General features: G+C 36.2%; 1 protein-coding gene across 1 annotated transcript in view; it reads left to right on the forward strand.

Annotated features, from left to right (window-relative positions):
- The window catches only part of DOCK3 (dedicator of cytokinesis 3), a 204,828-nt gene that overhangs the window by 178,766 nt on the left and 5,255 nt on the right, over positions 1–20,807 (forward strand). The window contains exons 46-51 of the mRNA XM_081936757.1: positions 435–551; positions 3,184–3,305; positions 4,574–4,709; positions 5,519–5,600; positions 8,375–8,524; positions 17,718–17,836. Of these exons, the coding sequence (XP_081792883.1) occupies positions 435–551; positions 3,184–3,305; positions 4,574–4,709; positions 5,519–5,600; positions 8,375–8,524; positions 17,718–17,836 (726 nt within the window). The remainder of the gene's footprint in view (positions 1–434; positions 552–3,183; positions 3,306–4,573; positions 4,710–5,518; positions 5,601–8,374; positions 8,525–17,717; positions 17,837–20,807) is intronic.

Genomic DNA, 20,807 nt, shown 5'->3' on the forward strand with positions numbered 1-20,807 from the left:
TAAATAGAAGTGTACATATGTACAGAACAAATCTTTTTAAAGAGATTTCACTTTAAAACTCACATTTCCTTTCAGATAAAAACACGTCAATATGCTAGATTGTTTTATAATTCCTTAAAACAAGCAATTTATCAAATACCTTTCATATGTATTTGAATGTATGCTATCTATCCAATTAAAACTGCTATTATTTCAGTCTTAACATTGCTACTAGAAGATTTGTTTCAAAATAGTTACCAGGGAAGCAAATCAATTATCGTTTAGCTATCATTTACAATTCTTACCAGTAAAATCTGGAAATTATGTGTAGTAATCATGAATTATAATTTAAATAGCCCCAATATTTAAATATTTTAGTAAGCTTGCAATATTGAAAGTATTATCTTGTAGTCTCATTGAAACTGAATATTAAATTGTGATTTTAATTTTAATAGGTACATATCCTAGGAATAGGTCTGGCAGTACATGAGAAGTTTGTACATCCTGAGATGCGTCCACTACATAAGAAATTAATTGACCAATTTCAAATGATGCGATCTAGCTTGTACCATGTAAGTTCATAATTACTCTTTATTTTTCTAAATATGCATCGTTTTGTCTTTGGTTTCACTGAAATACAGCATTGAGAAACGATTCTGTTGTAAGATGGGGAGCAAATAAATTTTATAAATAAAGAAATAGATGGTGCAACAGAGCTTTTCCACTAACCACGCATTGTTAATTCAGTGAATTTGTGATATTATTATCTTCAGGTTGTCATTCCATGCCAAGAAATAACTGTAAGGTTTCCTAAAAATGCCCTAATTGATTCATGAGTATCGAGTCAAGTTTCAATACAAAACTAGTACTTTATTAGGAGCATTATAGGCATGCTTTTCGCAGTCAAGTCTAAGCTTTGTTTGATTTATAGCTGAATTTTACCCCTATTCCTTCCCTCTCCTCAGTCTGTGTCATAAATCACATTCCCCTATGAGATGCACCCCTCCCAAGCCCGCTGCAGTAATCTGAGATCCAACTTCAGCCGACATTATGCGTGGAATGCACTCCTTCCTTCTCTTACTATAACAACGCTGGGAGTTGACATTCGGCTCCCTTGACTTTCCAAAAGCAACCTGTGCTAAGCAAAACCAATTTGAGTACAAGTATAGGATTTAAGGCTACATCTTCTCCCCAGGCTTGTTTGGATTTTTTGCATGGGCTCTTTCTATAAGGTGTTCAGCCTGGATATTTCTACTCTTTACCCAAGATGCCTCTGATAAGGGGTAGCCCTTCCACTTGATTAAGTACTAGAGTTGTCTCCTGTGCCTTCTCGAATCAAATATTTGTTGCACCTCATAATAGGCTTGGCCCCCTATGACCACAGGGCCGGGGGGCTCCCGGGGTAGTGGTCTCAGAGTGGATCCAATCACGGGTTTTAAGAGGCTACTATGGAATACAGGGTGTATCTTCTCTAGCAATCAGGGCTGTTGCACTGTGACTGGGTTGGTTATCTTTACTATGGGGAATGGTCCCAGTTTCTTGCTAGAGAGTCTTAACCTCAAATATTTTGTGGAGAGGTAAAGGGATGTCAAGGTAGGCAGTTACCTGGGCAATCTGCTTGTCCAGACTTGTTCTGAAAAAATGCACTAACAGACGCTCTGGTAAAAGGGGTAGCCTTCCAATGACTCTCCTAAATTTGTGGATGTGCTCTGATGGGGCGGCTCCTCTGCTTTAGGTCACTGAGCTCATCTTCTGCATACAGGTCCTCCTCCACCTCCTCAAATCTGGCCTCTAGCAGTCGTAGGAAGTCATCTATGCCTTGCAGTTGGGGAGCTCTCTTGTGGAGGGGTGCTAGACATTCCCTTGCTTCTCCTTCTAGTCCCTCTGTAATAGTATTCACTATGGCTCTGGGGGATGAGTAGAGGTGTCCATAACATTCTAGGTAGATCTCAGCTGAGTCAAGGAATAGGGCTAACTGGTCTGAGTCTCCATCAAATTTCCCCCTGAACCAGGGCGGTTCAATCAGCACTACCCCTCCCTCCTCCTGTCGGCCTCTGTATGCTTGTGCTTGATATGTCTGGAGATACTCCTCAGTTCCAATTGGGAAGGAGGGAGGAGGTTATCTGTCCTGGGCAGCCTGCCTGCTATTGGGAGAGGCACTAGTTACATCCTCCTCCTGATGGGTGGAGAAGGGTGACTGTGTTCCTATCTGCTTCTCATCACCTCAAGTGGGTCCACTGCTCCTCCCCTCTCTTTTGGCCTACATAATGGCCTCTCTTTGCGGAGGGTGGCCCAGTTAAATTCCTCCCTCCATTGCTCTATGGAACTCCCCAGGGGCTCCATCGGGGGCTTTGGGGACCTGGCTTGGTTCCAGTCCAGCATCCCCTCCACTCTTCCCAGCTCTCTCAGGGCCCTTCCCTTTTTCTGGGCATTGGTGTGGGGGAGTTCAGCTTTAACTGCTTTAGGGGTTGAATACTCATCTCCTCTTGCTTCACCCATCTTGACTTTGATGTCTGAGGTCAGGCTGCAGTCCGGCTGCAATCAGGCACTCTTCGGATAGCTTGCCCTTTGCCATAGTTGCCTGAGTTTCCCCTCCATGCACCACTGATATTTAAAAGCAGTCTTGACTGTCTGTAAGGTTTCCTAAAAATGCCCTAATTGGTTCATGAGTATCGAGTCAAGTTTTAATACAAAACTAGTCCTTTATTAGGAGCATTATAGGCAAGATCTTTTTGCAGTCAAGTCTAAGCTTTGTTTGATTTATAGCTGAACTTTACCCCTGTTCCTTCCCTCCCCTCAGTCTGTGTCACAAATCACTTTTCCCCTATGAGATTTACCCCTCCCAAGCCGGCTGCAGTAATCTGAGATCCAACTTCAGCCGACATTATGCGTGGAATGCACTCCTCCCTTCTCTTACTATAACAACGCTGGGAGTTGACAATAATTCAGTTTAAAAAAAACATTATCAATGATAATGTTCATAATTTCCATACTTTTTGTCTCTACCAATGTTCTTTCTGTTATATTCTGGAAATGATTTTGTCACCATAACTCAATTTTTCAGCTTCTTCATCTTAGTTCATTTCTGTTATCTTCTCAACATGTAGAGCTGGTGGACAGGCCATATTGGTTGTATCCTGTTTTATAAACAATATTTATATTCTGCCTTATCCATTCACAACTAGCATTTAATATCCTCTACAGGAATTACCCACTCTGGAAAAATTAAGCCCAGCCTGCTCAGGAACAAGCACACCACGCAGCAATATGCTTGTATCACACAGTCCAATGAGTCCAGAGAGCATCAAAGTAATGCATCGCCACAGGTATTATTTTATGCACTTTCTATATATAATAGTCTTTCTGTATCTGCCTTTTCAAATAACATATGAAATTGAATAATTAATATACCTGCTACATGTAATTTAAAAGTCTCATTAATAAGACTTTTGGAGTATTCAAAGCTATAATAAATTAAAGGCCAGATTTTTAAATCAACTTCATTATTGTGGGATTAAATTTTCTATAAGATTGTTTTGCTGTCTGAAAGTTCATTATTTCTTATTATTTATGTAGTAACCTGACATTAGCAGGTTATAACAAAATGATAAAATCATGATTAGCAACCAGATTTAATAAAAAGAACCATTTTTCACAGTTATTAAAATCTGAAAATTAATGTTATAGAAGACCAAGATAATTATGTAGGCTGGATGATTGCAAGTTATACATTAATGATGAAAATATAAAGAAGAAAATGATTTATTGAACCTTAGAATATTTATTAAAGATGAGAAAATGGATGGAGAAATTTTAAAATGTGTTTAATGTAAGTAGAAAAACAGTGCTCAGATGCCAGAAATGAATGAATGAATGAATGTCAAAACCCCCAAAATGGATGTGTATAAAACCATGATTTTGTCAGAAATGAAAATCTGGATGTGTCAAAAAAACATATGTTGAAATAGAAGTCGGTTACTTAAGTGTGTGTGATAAAACAAGAACAGAGTCATAAATTAATGGGTGCTGTCAGATGAATTTGAATTACAAAAGCAACCAGTATGAAAGAAATACTCCGCTTTTTTGATCATATGCGGTAGATAAAATGAATGAAGACTGGATTACAAAAAAACAATATACAAACAGGGAATTAATATTTTTGAGAGGAGTTGAAAGATGGTTAGATGGAGTTGATGAGAACTTGGAAGAGAGAGATTAGTTTAAAAAAAAAGAAAAGACAATATCTGGATAGAATGTGATATTATATTTCCATTCTTTTTATATATATTAGATTTTGATTTCTCTTGTTCACTATTCCTCACTATTTTTTTCTTCACTTTCTGCTGTTTATTCCAAAAGAGAGTAGTACAATGAATGTATTTATATTGCTAAGTTCTAACTATTTCCAATTGGGAACTATGTTGATTTTTTCAAAATTTGCTAATGTTTCCCATGCAGAAATAAAAATGTTTGTCTCTACATGTTATGTACAGATGTTTGAAGAGTTTGAAGTTCAGCACCTTTCAGTATGACATTTTCTTCATTAAACAAGCTTAAGAAAATATTTGCTAATAGTAGTTTTTTATTTTTCTAGCCCATTGAATATGCTGGGTACCGTCCGACATTCATCGTCTTCCCTTTCTTCCCATACATCAAGTGAAACAGGAAATATGGTTATATTAACAGACAGTTCTGTTGGAGAAAATGCAGAGGATGTATACCACATGCAGGTATCACGCAAATATATTAGAAACACATTGCAAGCAATATGTATAATTCATGATTATTTTACAGAAAACTATAGAGTACATACAATGTGCTTGGAGAAGTAAGTTACTACTGAAGCATAATAGATAACAGACTGAGCTACAAACTGAGCAGTCTCAGTCTGTCTATGCCATGAACTTGCCTATGGGACGTAGGCAAAATATCTTTCTTCGCGGCCTCAGTTCTCCAAAGGCTTCTATCTAGGGGCTTCATGGCATCAGACTTGATGACGAAGACATTACAATCCATTATTTGTCCTTTGTGAAAGCCCTCAAGGGTTTATGCACCTGCTGAGGTAAAATTAATATTCCAGAGCTACCAAACGCTTCTTTCTGTTGTACCTTTTACGGGTTTTTTTTCTTTTAGAGTCATAGATAGATAAACTTCTTATATCAGGTTACTCTGTTGAATATATGAACATTTCATGTTGGCCCAAATAGTGCTATCCTATATGCCTGAGAGTACAAATAATAACTTGAAGTATAAAGTTAAAAGAACGTAGATTTCTTTTACATTGCATGGAAAGTGCTAGTAAGTATATTTTGTGTATGAATCGTATTAATTATTAATTAAGATAAAGGTGCCATGAAGCAAATTGTGAGCCACTCAACATTATGACTAATAAGAAGGGTGGCAGTATAAGTATTTTAAACAAATAAATAGTCTATTTTCCCCAAGTCCTTCATCTTGTTAATATTGTCATATATATCATGGGCTCCTTAATAATAAATATTTGAACTTTCTTATCAGCGTTGCTTTTGTTTATTCCCAGGCCAGTCCTTCCACCTCAAGCTTGAGCTCTACCCATTCCGCACCATCTCAAATGATCAACTCTGCACCTGCTAGTGCAAGAGGTATGAATGAGGCATTTAAGATAAAGTAATACAAAGTCTCACAAATGGCTGAGATAATTGCTTTTTATTTATTTATTACATTTATATAGCAGCCCATCTCACAAACTTTGGACTGTAGTACCATATTCTGCCTAGTTTTCTGGACACCATAGGATATTTTGGTGTTCTGCTCTTAGAACAGAGCAAAGGACATCCAGGAGATTTCAATGTCATATCTTTCTGATATCAAATCACTATTTTGCCTCCAGAAGCTGTGGGTACTCCAACACTGGAAGTTTTTAAGAAGATATTGGACAACAATTTGTCTGAAATGATATAGTTTCTTGCTTGAGCAGGGGGGTTCCAAAGTCTCTTCCACCTCTGTTATTCTATTCTGAAGTATAGAAATAAAATTGGGAGTATGTCTGAGATAATCCCAGACTGATTGGGCTATCTTTATCAGTCTTGCAGTTCAATTCTACTCCAACAAAAGCAATTAGAGGGGGGATTGTGAGATATAAAAACTCTTCTCACTATTGTGTTGTGGATAAACCTTCAAAGCATTGGATAGAAAGAAAGAAAGGACCTCTCCAATAATTGATATAATATTTGGAAAAGAAAAAAATGCAGAAATATGCATTGTACAAAAAGAGATTACAGATAGTTGTTGTTAAATACGTTTTGCCCCATTTTATGACCTTTTTGCCATAGTTAGTAATTGAATCATGTCATTAAGTAGATCTGGCTTCCCCCATTTTCTTTGTTTTTTGGAAGCTGTCTGGGAAGGTTACAAATGTAAATCACATGACCTCGGGACAGCTCAACTATCATAAAAGCATGCCAGTTGTCAAATATTCAAATTTTGATCACGTGATCATGGAGATGCTGCAATAGTTGTAAATATGGAAACCAGTCATATGTCACTTTTTTCACTGCCATTGAAACATTGAACGGTCACTAAATGAATGGTTGTGAGTCAAGAATTGCCTGTAGTTGGTATAGAAACTCAGTAAACGAACAGAAATCTTATTCTGTAAATATTCACAGCTTGGGTTCCCAACCTGGTACCCCATAGTACTAACATGCCCAATGTGATCTCCCTTGGCATTCAACATGCTCTGTGTTCTACCTGACTTACAGTGAAAATAATCTTTAATATAAAACATTAGATGATGTAATGCTACAAAGTGAAATGCTAGCCTTCAAAATCATCTTTATTTTCCTGGGTTCCTTATGCTTTCTTCAAATATAAATATATCTGGAGGTTTTAGCTGAGAGCTTTCTTTCGAAATGTGCACAGAAAAAAGAGAACAAAATATATGTATGGGTGATAGGGAGCATCCTATGAAAGATGTTATTGGAATAGTATGTATATTTCTGATAAAATGCTACTTCGTAGTTAGTTATATTGCCTATGGTAGCCATTTTTCAGAAGTCTTCCATTCCCAGAAATTATTTTGCAAGACTATCTACAACAGGGGGCCCCAGCACCAGGCCCCAGCCTGAACCTGAGCCATGCCCATTCAGAACTGGGCACGAAAGTGGTGGGCGAGCACACAAGTGTGCGCAGCTCTGCTTGTACAAGCAGCGAACAAGTGTGCAAAGCTCCATTTGCGTGAGCTGCACACACTCACCTGCCAATGCAGATACCCACCACCATCACCGTCTGCAAAGCCAGAAAGATTGGGGACCATGGATCTACAACATGGTCTCAGAATTATAAAAGTTTCCACCAGTCCTTTAAGTAAATTGTCAAAAAAGATGAGTCTTCTAAACATATGGGCAGTAAATTGTTGGTACACATTAACTGAGGGAGGTAAACATGAATTTCTTGCACTGAGATAGTATTATTTGGGGATATATATATATGTAAACTGTATGATACATAATCAGAAACTAATCATTTCTTTGTTTTTGCATCACTTCTGAGTAACATTCCCCACTTTTTCAAAAAGTAATTGCTTTTTATTTTCAAGAGGGACTTTATTGACAAACAGTTAAAAATATATTTTTTTCATCATCTACCAGATATAACAATTACTTCTTTATTGGACTGAACATTACATATAAATGGATGGGAAAGTATTTAACATTAGCATGTAAGATGGTATAATAGTAATAATAATGGGGATAAATAAATATGTGACTTCATTATTTCAAGGTCACACTTGTAAACTTATCGTATCAATCTAGAAGTATAAATTTTGCGGAACAATATTATAACTGCTGGTAACATTGTCATACTGGATGTGTGTCTGCTGGATTTCTCAAAACATTTTCCCACTGTTTTGATTCTACAGAGACCAGACAACTGTATAATGGAGAGCTAATAAATAGATCAGCATTTCCTCAAAAATATTAAAAAGCAAACAAAATAATAACACTTTTTATTCCTTTAGCTTCAGACAGGAAGAAATGTTTATATATTTCAATATATGTTTATGACATATACTGAAATGTTATCATTTATTTTTAAAAAGTGTCCCCAGAGTAACTGATAAACAATTTGAAAATCGTAATACAGAAAAATTAAAATAATTTTGATGTTCTTAACACTAATTAATAATATATTTTTATGAAACCACCATGGAGGATGATATTGTTTAGGAAACCATATTGATCATGGTGCAAAAATAGCAAGGGTCTTGTTCATTCATTTGTGCTTTTTAATTTTAATGATTTTATATGTCAAATAAACACTGGCACTAAAGCAAGGTACAGTCCATGTTTCAGATGCCTAGCTTTGTCAATCTACCTCAATTCTTTTATATTTATTTATATTCTTTTTAATTTAGTGCTGAAGGGTGCTGGATTGACAACTCTGGAGGCTGAAGCCCTCTATTTATCCACAGAACAGATACAGCCTGGGCGGCAGCAGTGCAAGCTTTCCCACACTGCCCCCACCAATGTGCCTCATCTCTGTCCTGGAGGGACCACCTCTAGAGGTGAGAAGAGAGATTGGTCTCCATGGCTCTTTCAGTCCTTGGCCTTTCTGTTAAAATCAGTAGCTTGTGGTAGTATACCCTCTTCAGTCAGAAAATGTGCCACATTCATCAACAGCTTTCACTATATCTATTCAGTGTCAGTAAATGATTTCAGAAATTGTTACTGAGCCTTGACTTACTGAATGGAGATATCAAGAATCACTTTGGCCTAAATGATATGTCGGACACTACACTTTTCTAACAATGTCTTAATTTTCAGCAAAATAATGAGTACTTTGATCGGCCCTTTCATAAGCCAACATGACATGAAATTATTACAAGATCACTTTTCTTCCTGACATAGTATTCAATTTTATGAAGTAAATATTAGTGAATAAAAACAACATGTCAAGCTGTTTCATTTGCAGTTTACAAAAACTCAAAGTACTATTGAAAATAAGTAAATCTATCTAGCAAAATGCTGGAATATTTTAAATTCATACCACTGAAATAGAAAGTATCCTATATTTTCTATGGTTATATTTTGTTCTTAGAATAATAAAACATGATGCATAAAGCAACTTTAAGAAGCTTTGCTTCACAGATTGATTTATCTGCATTCTAAAGTATAACTCAAAAAGCTGTTTATTAACAGTGTAAGAAATCATATGATCTTTCCCCCCCATAAATGTTAGTTATGAATTTCTGATCTAGTACATACCCTTCCTTCAGAATTGAACTTAGAGCACAGATAAAACTTCCATAAATATTCTACAAGCACTAGTTACTCTTGGATGACAATACTGAGATAAAATTTCTAGCATATATCTGTGATTAGTAACTGTAATATCAATAATATTAAATAAACATTCATATATTTATTTCATAAATCTAAATACAAAAAACTGAAGTGCTTACTCCTTCACATGCTACATAATGGGGTGTCCATATTTGCTTTTAATAAGCTCATGGCTGCACTATTTATTCTATAAATTTAATGAACTGTGAAAAGGAGACCAGTAAGAATTTGTTCTGTGGACCAATGTTAATGAAGCACTGATTGCCATGGCCTCATATTTTATATAACAGACTACAGCTGAAGTTAAAATAGGAAAGTTTCATGCAAAAATATATCAATTCTGTTTAAAAGCAATCTTTAAATGTAGTTAATATATTTTCAAGATGGTTCCAAGCTGTATTTACAGTAGGAACAATTTGGTAATTCTTGCTGTTTTCTTCAGACTTTTCCTTCCTCTGCCTAAGAAGAAAATCATGCTTGTAAATAATTACATAAATAATCAGAATTGTATAGCAGAAGATTAATATCAGACTTGCATTTAAAAGAGCTGTTAAGAAATTTAGTAAATATGAATTGATCAATACATGTTTATTGTATATCCAAGTTATTTAGGAACAAGGTAAACCATAAGTACAAAATGAGAAATAATGAATTGTGAGATTGTGAGTTCACAGTAAAAATGTATGCCAAAAATTTAGCTTTATGTTAGCTATATATTTACAAGGCTTAAGTCTTCTGTGCATCTAGAAAAAGGAACAGATGCTTTAAAACAAATGTATTTCTAAATATCTTTTAAATACTTTTCATCACATTTCTTTGTTCCGAAACACTTTATGATAATCAGTTCATTTCCTCTTATAACAATTAAATCAACATGCCTTTAATATAAACAGATGAAGTACAATTTGAATTATAATCTCGCAACATACATAATATGTTAAAACTTCAGTTAAATTATCTTGCAAAAGAACTATGTTTGTACATTTGAATAACTCACACGTTTGTCTAACTCACACATTCTCCCTAAAGAAGATCAGAATGTAACTAATGATAATTTTTCTCCCCAGAATGCTTTCTGAGCTATCAGGTGCTTTTGTACACAGAAAGCATAAAGAGAATTTTGGTCAGTGCCCCAGGGTTTTGTGGATATCTAGGATTTAATGCAGCATTCAGAATTCCAGACACAAGTTGTAAACTTTTCTTTTCTTTTATTACCACACCAAAGCAAAGCAAGTCTTTAGCCGCAGTTTTATGTAAGATTCCTTTGCAAGGTTCATTAAAAATTGGAAATAGTACTTGGAAGCACTTGGAAGCAACCTTCCACTGCTCTCTTGAATGGTAACAACAGTAGTTTAAGTTAGAAGCAATTGCACACACAATTTGGATGTGGGTGTCTTTTCCTCCTAGACCTAGAGCAATGGTTCCCAAAGTGGGCGGTACCACCCTCTGGGGGAGGTGGGATGATTTAGGGGGGCGTTAAGAGGCAAGGGCAGCTGCAGGGGCACTAAGAGCTATACCAATTTCCGAGCTTCTCTGAGCTAGAAGAGAAAGGTGGGATACAAGATGATGATCTTCAAGATTTTTGTGACCATTTGGACATGCTGCATAAAGATATGTCTGAGCGATATCAGGATCTTCTTTTGTTAGAAATTTCAGATTAGGTGATAAATCCATTTTCACATACTGAGGAAGATGGGGTAGTGGAGGAACAACTCATAGAGCTGTAAAATGACATAGAGCTGAAGCCAGTTTAAGAAATCGTACCAAGAATTTTGGTTACAGAAAGAAATTTCTGATCGCTATCCTGCACTATGGACAGTGGTTAAGAAGTTGCTTGTTGCATTTCCAACATCATATTTGGTGGAACGTGGCTTCAGTGTGGTCATCCAACTTCTCTCCAAGCAAAGAAATCGACTCCAGATTACTGAACGTGGTGATTTAAGACTCCTGCTAAGTGACTTAAAACCAGATATTGGGAAACTGGTATCACTTCATCAAGCCCATCCATCACATTAAGAATTTACTGAACAGTGAAGTAGTTACTAAATTGTACTGAGTTTACTATGTTACTAGTTACTAAGGTTCTTGATAAATGACTATCAAACTTTGAAAACCTGATATCATTTCTTGGGTTATAATTTTCACTAAAAAACCATGGGAATGGAAAGGGAAATATAGACAATGGAGTCCAATCCCCTTCCTCAACAGTTTGGAAGCAAAGAATAACTCTAGCAAAATGTAGCCTTTTAGCTCTTTGGGGAATATTATTATTTTTATTTTATTTTATTTTATTTTATTATTTTATTATTTTATTTTATTTATTTTATTTTATTTTTCCCAATACAATTCGTGCAATGGGTCATCCACAACTACATTACATTTTCCACACTCATATTTGTGATTCCTTATAACTTCTTTAAGCTAAACATTTTTAGTACAAATCAACACATTGACATATATATCACCAATGCAGTTTCCTATCTCTTCCATTGACATAATTAACACCTTATGTATTGAATACAAGTATATCAAGTGTAGGTTAAGCATGATTTGAAAAACATCTAATTCAAATGTATAAGCTGTGAATTTATTATATAATCACAGGCAAACATTGTATTTATGCCTAAGTCCTCTACCCACGGACATTATAAGACAGATAAAACTATCTTAGCTTGCTGTTGTAAATATTACTCTGCTAATTCAACAAGAAATGCTACTGCATGAATCCTTAATACAGAACACAGCTAAAAGTGATTTTAGCAATTTTCTTCCCAAGTTAATTCAAAATGTATATCCAAATATTCCTCTATTTTTTTCCCCAAGCACGAGGAAGGATTATATTCAAAACCAGAAACTTTTGCTCTGTGTGTGTGTGTGTGTGTGTGTGTGTGTGTGTGTGTTTGCTTCTGGTCTCCAGAAAGAATTTCACATGTTTTTCAAATTTTGGTCTCCCAAAAGCATCTCCCTTAGGATTCAGCAGCCTTGCAAGGATCCCTGGCTTGCTTACAGCGCAGGGCTGCATGGCCACCTGCAAGCACTGGCGCGGGGGTGGGGACGGTGGCGGGACATCAGTGAGCGGTGGGCAGGGTTAGCATAGTGTGGACAGGCTGGGGGAGCGAGCGATCGAGCAGCTTCCAGATGGGTGGGGGTGAGTGAATGAACTGATTCTAAATGGCTCGCTAGATGGGGTCACCTCCAGCACTCCTCTGCCGCCCCTCTTGCCTCTTAGTGCCCCCCTGCTGCCCCACTTGCCTCTTAGCGCCCCCCTAATCCCACCGCCCCCCAGAGTGCTGTACCGCCCACTTTGGGAACCACTGCTTTAAACCAACCACAAATCTTAAACAACCAATGCTGTTTAGATCTGTTTTTGATTGCCATAGATTATTCCTCTATAACTCTCTTCCAAAACTTTCTTCTTCTCATGTGCTTTTTTAAGACTCCATTTTCTTTGCCAGCTTAACAGTAATCCCTCTCCAATGAAAATATTTTACCCATGAGAAAGCTATAACGAAACTGCTTTATCTACTCTTCACTTATGCTATATCCATCAGCTAACAAAAACAAAGTATCTCTATGACTAATTCTTCAAGTTGCACGAATCCCTGAAACTGACAGTTTTCATGAACTGAGAGATACCTTTGGAAAAACGCTGTAGTTATAGTTCACTCTTAACTTTTTTGAAGTATAACTATGATAAGGTGGGATGGATTAATCATCCCTTAGTTTACATTTCTGAATACATAGGGACAATGTGACGGAGAACTGGCTGAAATAAAATAGAAGATTTTGGATCAAATCTACTTAGACACATTTTTATTATATGATGCCCATCTATGTTGTCAGGAAATAGCTATGAAAATTTGGATTTTTGACTATTTCTTTTAGGGAATGAGAGTTTTGTCCCAGTATGACACCATGCTTTGATGCATTATTCTTTTTCTGTACAAGCAAGCAAGACAGTTGTTCAATGTGTCCATATACAATTAACTATTTTAAAATCATGATACCATATTGATTACATAAATACATTGGAGATTGTTTCTATCATTATAATGCTTAGCACATTTAACTTTCATTGTAGAAAAGTTTATTTTAAAGTATAAATAGTAAAATGAACAATTAAAAATTCATTTAATAAGGAACGTTTTTCTTGGATTCCACATATAGGCTAAGTTGAAAGTCTCTTTTAAAGAGAGGTCTCTCTCTTTAATCATGAAGTTGAACATTATAGAATTATTCTTCAGTAGATGAAAACTGCATCTCTTTCTTGTGTTCTAATTTACTTTAATATCTCACTTTCAATTTTAAGGAAGGAAATAGCTTACTATATAAATTGATGGTTCTCAAATATTGCGGAACTGTGACCTCCCAAAATGATAAATGCATGTGACATATATACACCTGAATAAAAGTAATGCTTTTATTGATGTTAGGATTGGTTGAAAAGATGCATATTTCTTTCTCCTGTCAGCAAAGTCATCCAATCAGATGTTGCTATGCATATTGCAAATAGGGAGGGCATTTAACATAGCAGTTGATCCAGTGAAATCCAACACTTTAAATTGTTTGTATATGAATTGGCTGAATTACATATTACGTCTACTAAAGCTGTCTGAGGATTATTTAGTTTGCAGAATTGTGGACCGGCTGTGGTAATGGCAGTTCCTGTCGTACCATATTTGCATGTAAAAGGCACATTGTAATACAGTTTTGTACTCTTTAAATATTTACGTATAGCATCTCTCTCTCAGTCTCCCTCCCTCCCTCTCTCCCTCTCCTTCTCTCTCTCTCTCTCTCTCTCTCTCTCTCTCTCTCTCACACACACACACACACACACACACACACACACACACACACACTCTCTCTTATGTCTGTATGTAATGATTATATGTACATTAAATGCAATGAATGACCAGGTTCTATGTACGCGACTCACTGAGCAACTATTAGTAAAGGCATTTCATGTTGTCATAGTCATGTATTCTTTTGCAAATGTCAGTTACAGATCAGATTCATGCTATATTTTTGGCAATCAGCTGTTGTTCAATTTCAATATATGTAGTACATACCATTCCAAGTTTTAATGCAATATGAATGTATTATTTATTCATGCAATCCTATGTGTAAGAGTATATGTTGATGAGTTCATAATACCTAACAAAACTCCAATGGCACAGCACTTAGAGTAATTTTTTATATTTTATTGAGGGGGGGGGGATCCCAAAAGTGACAGGATATGCAAAAACAAATGTAATTAAAAATAACAAATGTTTATTTATTATTCACATTTTTGAATCACCCACCTCACTCAGAGCTATTGACAATCAAGCCATACTAATTGTATGTAAGCCCTGAGTGTTTAATTAAATCAGATTGAGCTAAGTAAATTCAAAACTTCAAAAATAAAATATTTTCATTATATAGCAAATCTCATCATTTGCTTATCAATCTTGTGCTCTTATAAGAGCACTTCTTCCAGCTGCTAGTCCAGTAGCATTAACAAAATTACCCAGATATCCCATTTCCAGTTGCCAATTTTATTGTACAACAAATAGATTATTAATTATAGATTATTATTATTTCTATACGACATCTTTACCAAAGACATCTGTTGTAAAGATCTGATGCTATTTTTGTACTAAACATTGGTATTAATTGATGAGAAAACTGCTTCCTGGCTAATTTAGGTATTGCAATACAGGAATTATGCAATTGACAGAGTCAAAGATATTGATTGAAAAATGCCTCTTATCTCATTGTTTATGGGTATCCGATTCCTATGGGCATACCATTATATTTACAACTTTAAATGATTGAAGATTTCCTCCCATTTAAATATGAGTGTGCTGCTATTTTGCACCATGTCAATCTAAAAGTAATATAGTAGAACCTCTGGTCATGAACGCTTCTGACTACGACCAAATCCAGTTCTGACCAAAAAATTCACAATTTGTTTTCCGCAGCCAATTTTCCCTTCCACACCATTTTTTTTATAAACCACAAATTTCCCAAATTAGGTTCAGGTCACAACCAAATCGGTTTGCAACCAAAGTTATGGAATGAATTCTGGTCATCACCTGAGGTTCTACTGTACCTGAAATAGGTATTTTGTAGAGATGCATGTATTTATAGAGCATCTATCCAGTAATGTTCCACATAATATATATCTATGAGCTATCTACTAACATCTGATAATAATTTTATTTACTTTTAAATAAAGTATGTTATTTTTAAAAAGCTATCAATACTTTTGTTTTTCTAAATATATCTAAACCTTGTCCAAATGGTTCGGATTTAGAAAGTTTGCTACAATATTACTTTTTATATGTTCTTCTACCTTGAAAACAGTCCTCTTTTCAGTTTCTGAAAAGGAAAAAAATAGCAAAATAGATGTAGAGGTAACATTGTTTTATCAACAAGAATAAAATGCAAAAAACCAACAATAGAAAAACAATAACAACAAAGAAAAAAAATGTAAAATGTGTACAAAAAATGGAAAAAATTATGAAAATATCAAATAAATTTAATATTAAACAGACAGACTCCACCCCTGCTGGTTGCTGAGGAAAAAAAAGTAAAACTGATAAATTCTCCTCCCCTTTACATAATGAGTCTACAAATAGCTACAAACTTTCCCATCCCTATTTAACAAGCATACTATATTAAATAAAGAAATATTCCAGGTGAGAGGATCCCCACTATTCACCAATTCTGATACCAAAAGCAGCACAACTACATTTTGCAGATTAGGTCAAGGCAATAACTGTCTTAGAGCCATGTGCTTTCTCAAATGTATGATACATATCTATATCTGCATTTGGGAAACTATATGAGAAATATCTGATAAAGAGGAGGAATCTGTGATATTCAGTGTGCCATTATGCAATTTTTGATGTTTCAGAAAGTCCAATATTTTACTAATATATGCATCAACATTATCTTTGATGTGCATATGAGTAGGATGAGCAAAATATTTTAGTTAAATTAATATTGTGAGTGATTGAGGGTTTAGACCATTTGTGTCAAATGTGTGCTTTGTGAATTAAGAATTTGTTTGTATACCGGTATTTGAACATGAGAAAAACTGCAACTTTCTCCTGTATTACTCATTAATTTATTATTGCAATCTGTGTGCTATGTTTCTGCTAATGTGAAAACCAGGTCGCTATGACTCAAACATTCATAGTTGTGGAAAATTTATCAAGTGGCAGTAATAGCCCTTCTAACAAGTGTACCTGTTCAGTTCTTTTTCTTTATTCTTGTTGGTATAAACCTAAACATAAATTAAAGACAATATAAATATCTTTAAAAATCCAGAAAATTTAACCATTAAATTGTTTGGGAGATTGGGGAGCAATGTAACCATTTTTCCCAGATTAAGTTTTTGAAAGCTATACATTATCCACAACTTGCATTTTGAAAAGTAGAAAAACTGCAATTTTCCAACAAACTTTTATTAAAGTGGAAAATCTAATGAATAATCTAGCCTCTTATAGTGCTTTCATATATTGGCAGCCCTCTGGAATAGTTTTGAGAATATGCAAACTGATAAAGCCTATATTGGGCTTCTGTTCTAATAGGTGCTGTTCTGCAGTTGAACGATAAAATTCGCTATAATCCAGTGTTTTAATATTTTCAGATTAATTTTTAACTGCTTAATTTTTGGGGGGTAAATAAATTTCTTTTGAGCTTATAGCCCTGACTTTATATTGGTTGAGTGAGATGTATAAAATATTTGCCAAAGCTGAAAATGTAGTACTCCTTCCTATTCAGTCAAATATGTTCATATTTTTGAAAATGAAATGACATAAATGTAGAAAGGCAACTAATAAAAGAAGCAGTGCCCTGCTGAATTGGATCTTTCGCCCATCTCAACCAGTACAAGTATCTATCTGGTACATCTAGTTTCCCAAGCAAGTGGTATTGGTACATAGTCACACTGCCATTGAGGCTAATGATGGCAGATGTACCATAAAATTTTTATTTCAGTGAAAATGGAGTTACAGAATTCCCTCATTGACTTATTAACTCAGCTGCTCTAACCTGGTGGTCCTTCAATCCACTCAACTCCCCCTTTGATAACCTGATGAAAAATAGCCATTTTGTGATGTAGGGTATATCGTATTTATTAAATAACTTCCAAATTCCTCTAAAAATTCACTTTTATATCCTTGTCTGATGTGGTTTCATTCAGTTGGTCACTTTCTGCCAATGTTAAATGTCATCTTTGTTCACCAAAAGATTCCTCATCACCTCACATGAATCAATGTAATTAGTCATTCTGTCATTGCCATCTTATATTTGGAATTTTATAAATGTCTGTGAGTTATATGTCTCAGGAAGATGAAATAATTGGGTGAAAGAGAACCGTTTGTGTTTTGTCATGTGTACGTGATTGTTCTAACTCGTTTACAGGCTCTCCCTCTCTACCAGATAAATACCGCCATCATCGAGAATTAATGATGCTACTACCAGCACACCGAGATCGGCCTAGCAGTGCTATGTATCCTGCAGCTATCATGGAAAATGGACAGGTAAAGGGTGTGTGTGTTTGTGTTTTTGCATGCATGCACATCCATGCACCTGCATATACGTGTGTATCTTTGTGACGGATATTAGATTATACCAACTGTGACACAGTTAGCTTAAAAGTATTTTCCTATATATAGGGAGGGAGTTGTTTTAAAAAATACCTACAGGAAAGTATCTACTTCCCTGATTTGGGCAAAGTTTATGTTTAATATATATTTTACTAAAAGCCAGTCTTGGGACTGTAGAAATACAGTCACTGGTTTCACTCCTTCATACTATTAGAAGTGTTTCTGCAGGTCCTACAAGTGTCCTCTCTGCCATCCTTTCTACAGCCACAACTCAGACCTAATCAGTAATAGTGGGAGAGAAATCAGCAAGCAGTGTCACCACCACTTCCTTATTCTTGCTATGTCATTTGAAAGGGAAGCAGAGCCACTCTTCAAATCAACCTGGAAGAATAGGAAGTCTTCCTTGCAAGGCACCTAGATGCTTAACTCTGGGATTGTAGGGGAGGGAAATGCAGAGTCTAGAGAAATATACGTCTAGAGCAGTGACTGCGAACCTATGGCACGCGTGCCACAGGTGGCACACAGAGTCATTTGTCAGGGCACGCGAGGCATGTGCGCGCTGGCCAGCTGAATTCACCCTTTTTTTTTTAAGCCATTTTTTGCCTGCCCCAGTCTCCAGACGCTTTATAGGAGCCTGGGGAGGACAAAAACAGCCCCCCCCCAGAAGCCCTCCGGAGGCGTCAGGGAAGTGACTACCGGTTTGCTCGGAGGGTCGTTTTGAGCTCTCCGAAGGCTTCAGGGACCGTCTGGAGGATTCCCTGAAGCCTTCGGAACGCTTAAAGCGACCCTCTGAGCAAACCGGAAGTGACTTCCGGTTTGCTCAGAGGGTCATTTTGAGTGCTCCGAAGGCTTCAGGGACTGTCTGGAGGCTTCAAAAAGAAAAAAGCATGTAAAAATGGGAGGGGGAGCACCTGTAGTGCGCGCATGCACACTGGGGGTCGCGCATTGCATTATGGGTGCGGCACGCCTGCACACGACCCCCCTGCGCTCCACCCGCTTATGGCACGCGAGCCAAAAAAGGTTCGCCATCGCTGGTCTAGAGGAAAACAAAAGTTCTTTTTCTGTTAGAAATGAGGGTACTCTCATCTCCAAAAAGGGATATGCTTGAGATTCTCTTTCATGTCATAATTACTCTTGCATCCTACTATCTGTCTTCAACAAGACCACCAGCTGTTTTCTTTTATTCAGCATCTTACTAAAATTACCACTAATAATTTAGAAAGAGAGATCCTCCTTCCTAAAGCATGCTAATGAATGCTAATAGAAGAAACAGATTACATGGTTTCCTATTTGTGAGAAAACAACCAGATTTTGGAACAAAAAAAAGTCCCAAATGTCTCAGAAATAATTTAATAATTTGAGGATTTAAAAATTCTACATTCCATTATGTATCAGCAAAAGTATATTGTCACTTACTGCTTTTAATTTAAGTATAAATGTATTATACTATCACATGCATGCTGATATTGAAATAGGCTGTGCTTATATGCTTCAAGACATAGTGAGTTTATGAGTTAAAACTATTGCTTTAAACTACTCCTGGAAAACTATTGGCTACTAATTCAGGGCCTGCAGCAAGGTGCAATTTATTTATCAAATTAATATGGCCACCCATCTCACACAAAATGATTTTGGGTAATGTACAATAAAACTATTAAAGTCAAACATAAAAACCAGTTAAAATAATTAAACAATTAACATAGGTAAAAACAAGATTTCAAGAGGGTTAATTAAGGTGTTATACATGGTTCAACTAACTCTACTGCCAAGGGATTTCCCAGGCCTGATGAAAAAACTTAAGTTTTATGAGCTTTTCAAAAGGCCATAAAATAATGCTGGGAGATGATGTTCCAGAGGGTAAATGCCATAGTAGAAAGGACTCAATTCATGGGTCCCATCAAATGGAACTGCTTAGCAAATGGGACCTACAGATGCCTCTTGGTGGACCTGATGGGTAGAAGGTAGAAGTGACTGGGGAGAGTTGATCTGTCAGATAACCTGGCTCCACGTCATATAGAGCTTTAAAAATCAAAAACACTACCTTGAAGTGTACACAGAAGCAAACTGGCAACCAGTGCAGCTCATAGAAAGAAGTACAAAATGAATCCTTCTCAGAACGCCCATAACTGCCCATGCTACTCCATTTTGCACCAGCTGAAGCTTTCAGATACTTTTCAGGAGCAGCCCCATTTAGAGCATGTTACAGTAGTCCATTCAGGAGATGAGCAGGGCATGAGTAACTGAACAGAGCCTCACAATCCAGGTACAATAAACACACAATATGAATTTGTGCACATGACACCCTACCTAGTGCCAGTTACTACAGGAGTGCTGCCTATTGAACCAACTGATTTTCCTGGAGTCTTTAAAGGCAAGTCCCATGTAGAATACATTGCTGTAATTTAATTGGCTTGCGATTAGAACACAAGTGAGTGTCTGTCACAAAGTCTTCTCTATCCTGGAACAGCTACTGCTGGTGCACCAGCCAATGTTTGGCAAAGCTCCATATCACCATAGCCTCCATATGCCCATCCAGTTGAAGCTAGAAATCAAGGAAACTCAAATCATGAAACTGCTCCCATCGGGGCAGTATCATTTCTTTGAGATATAACCCCAGAGAATCTTGGTGTTATATTGGCAGAGAATCTCACTGAAAAAAACACACCTCTATCTTGCTTGGGTTCAACTTCAGCCTTAATGCATAAATTGATATGATGTGATACAGCCAGGGGATTACTAGGATTAATCTTCAAGGCTTTAGTCACAGGTTTTCTGTGTTGTCACCACAGGAATTTCTAAGATAATGCATTTGTTATTCAGCCATTTGAGACTTGAACATGACATGCAAATCCAGTTTATAACTAAAAACATAAGTTATATGGTAAGAACCTGAATGAGATCTTTC

This window comes from Natrix helvetica, assembly GCF_964273705.1.
Source record: "Natrix helvetica genome assembly, chromosome: 1".
NCBI lineage: Eukaryota > Metazoa > Chordata > Lepidosauria > Squamata > Natricidae > Natrix > Natrix helvetica.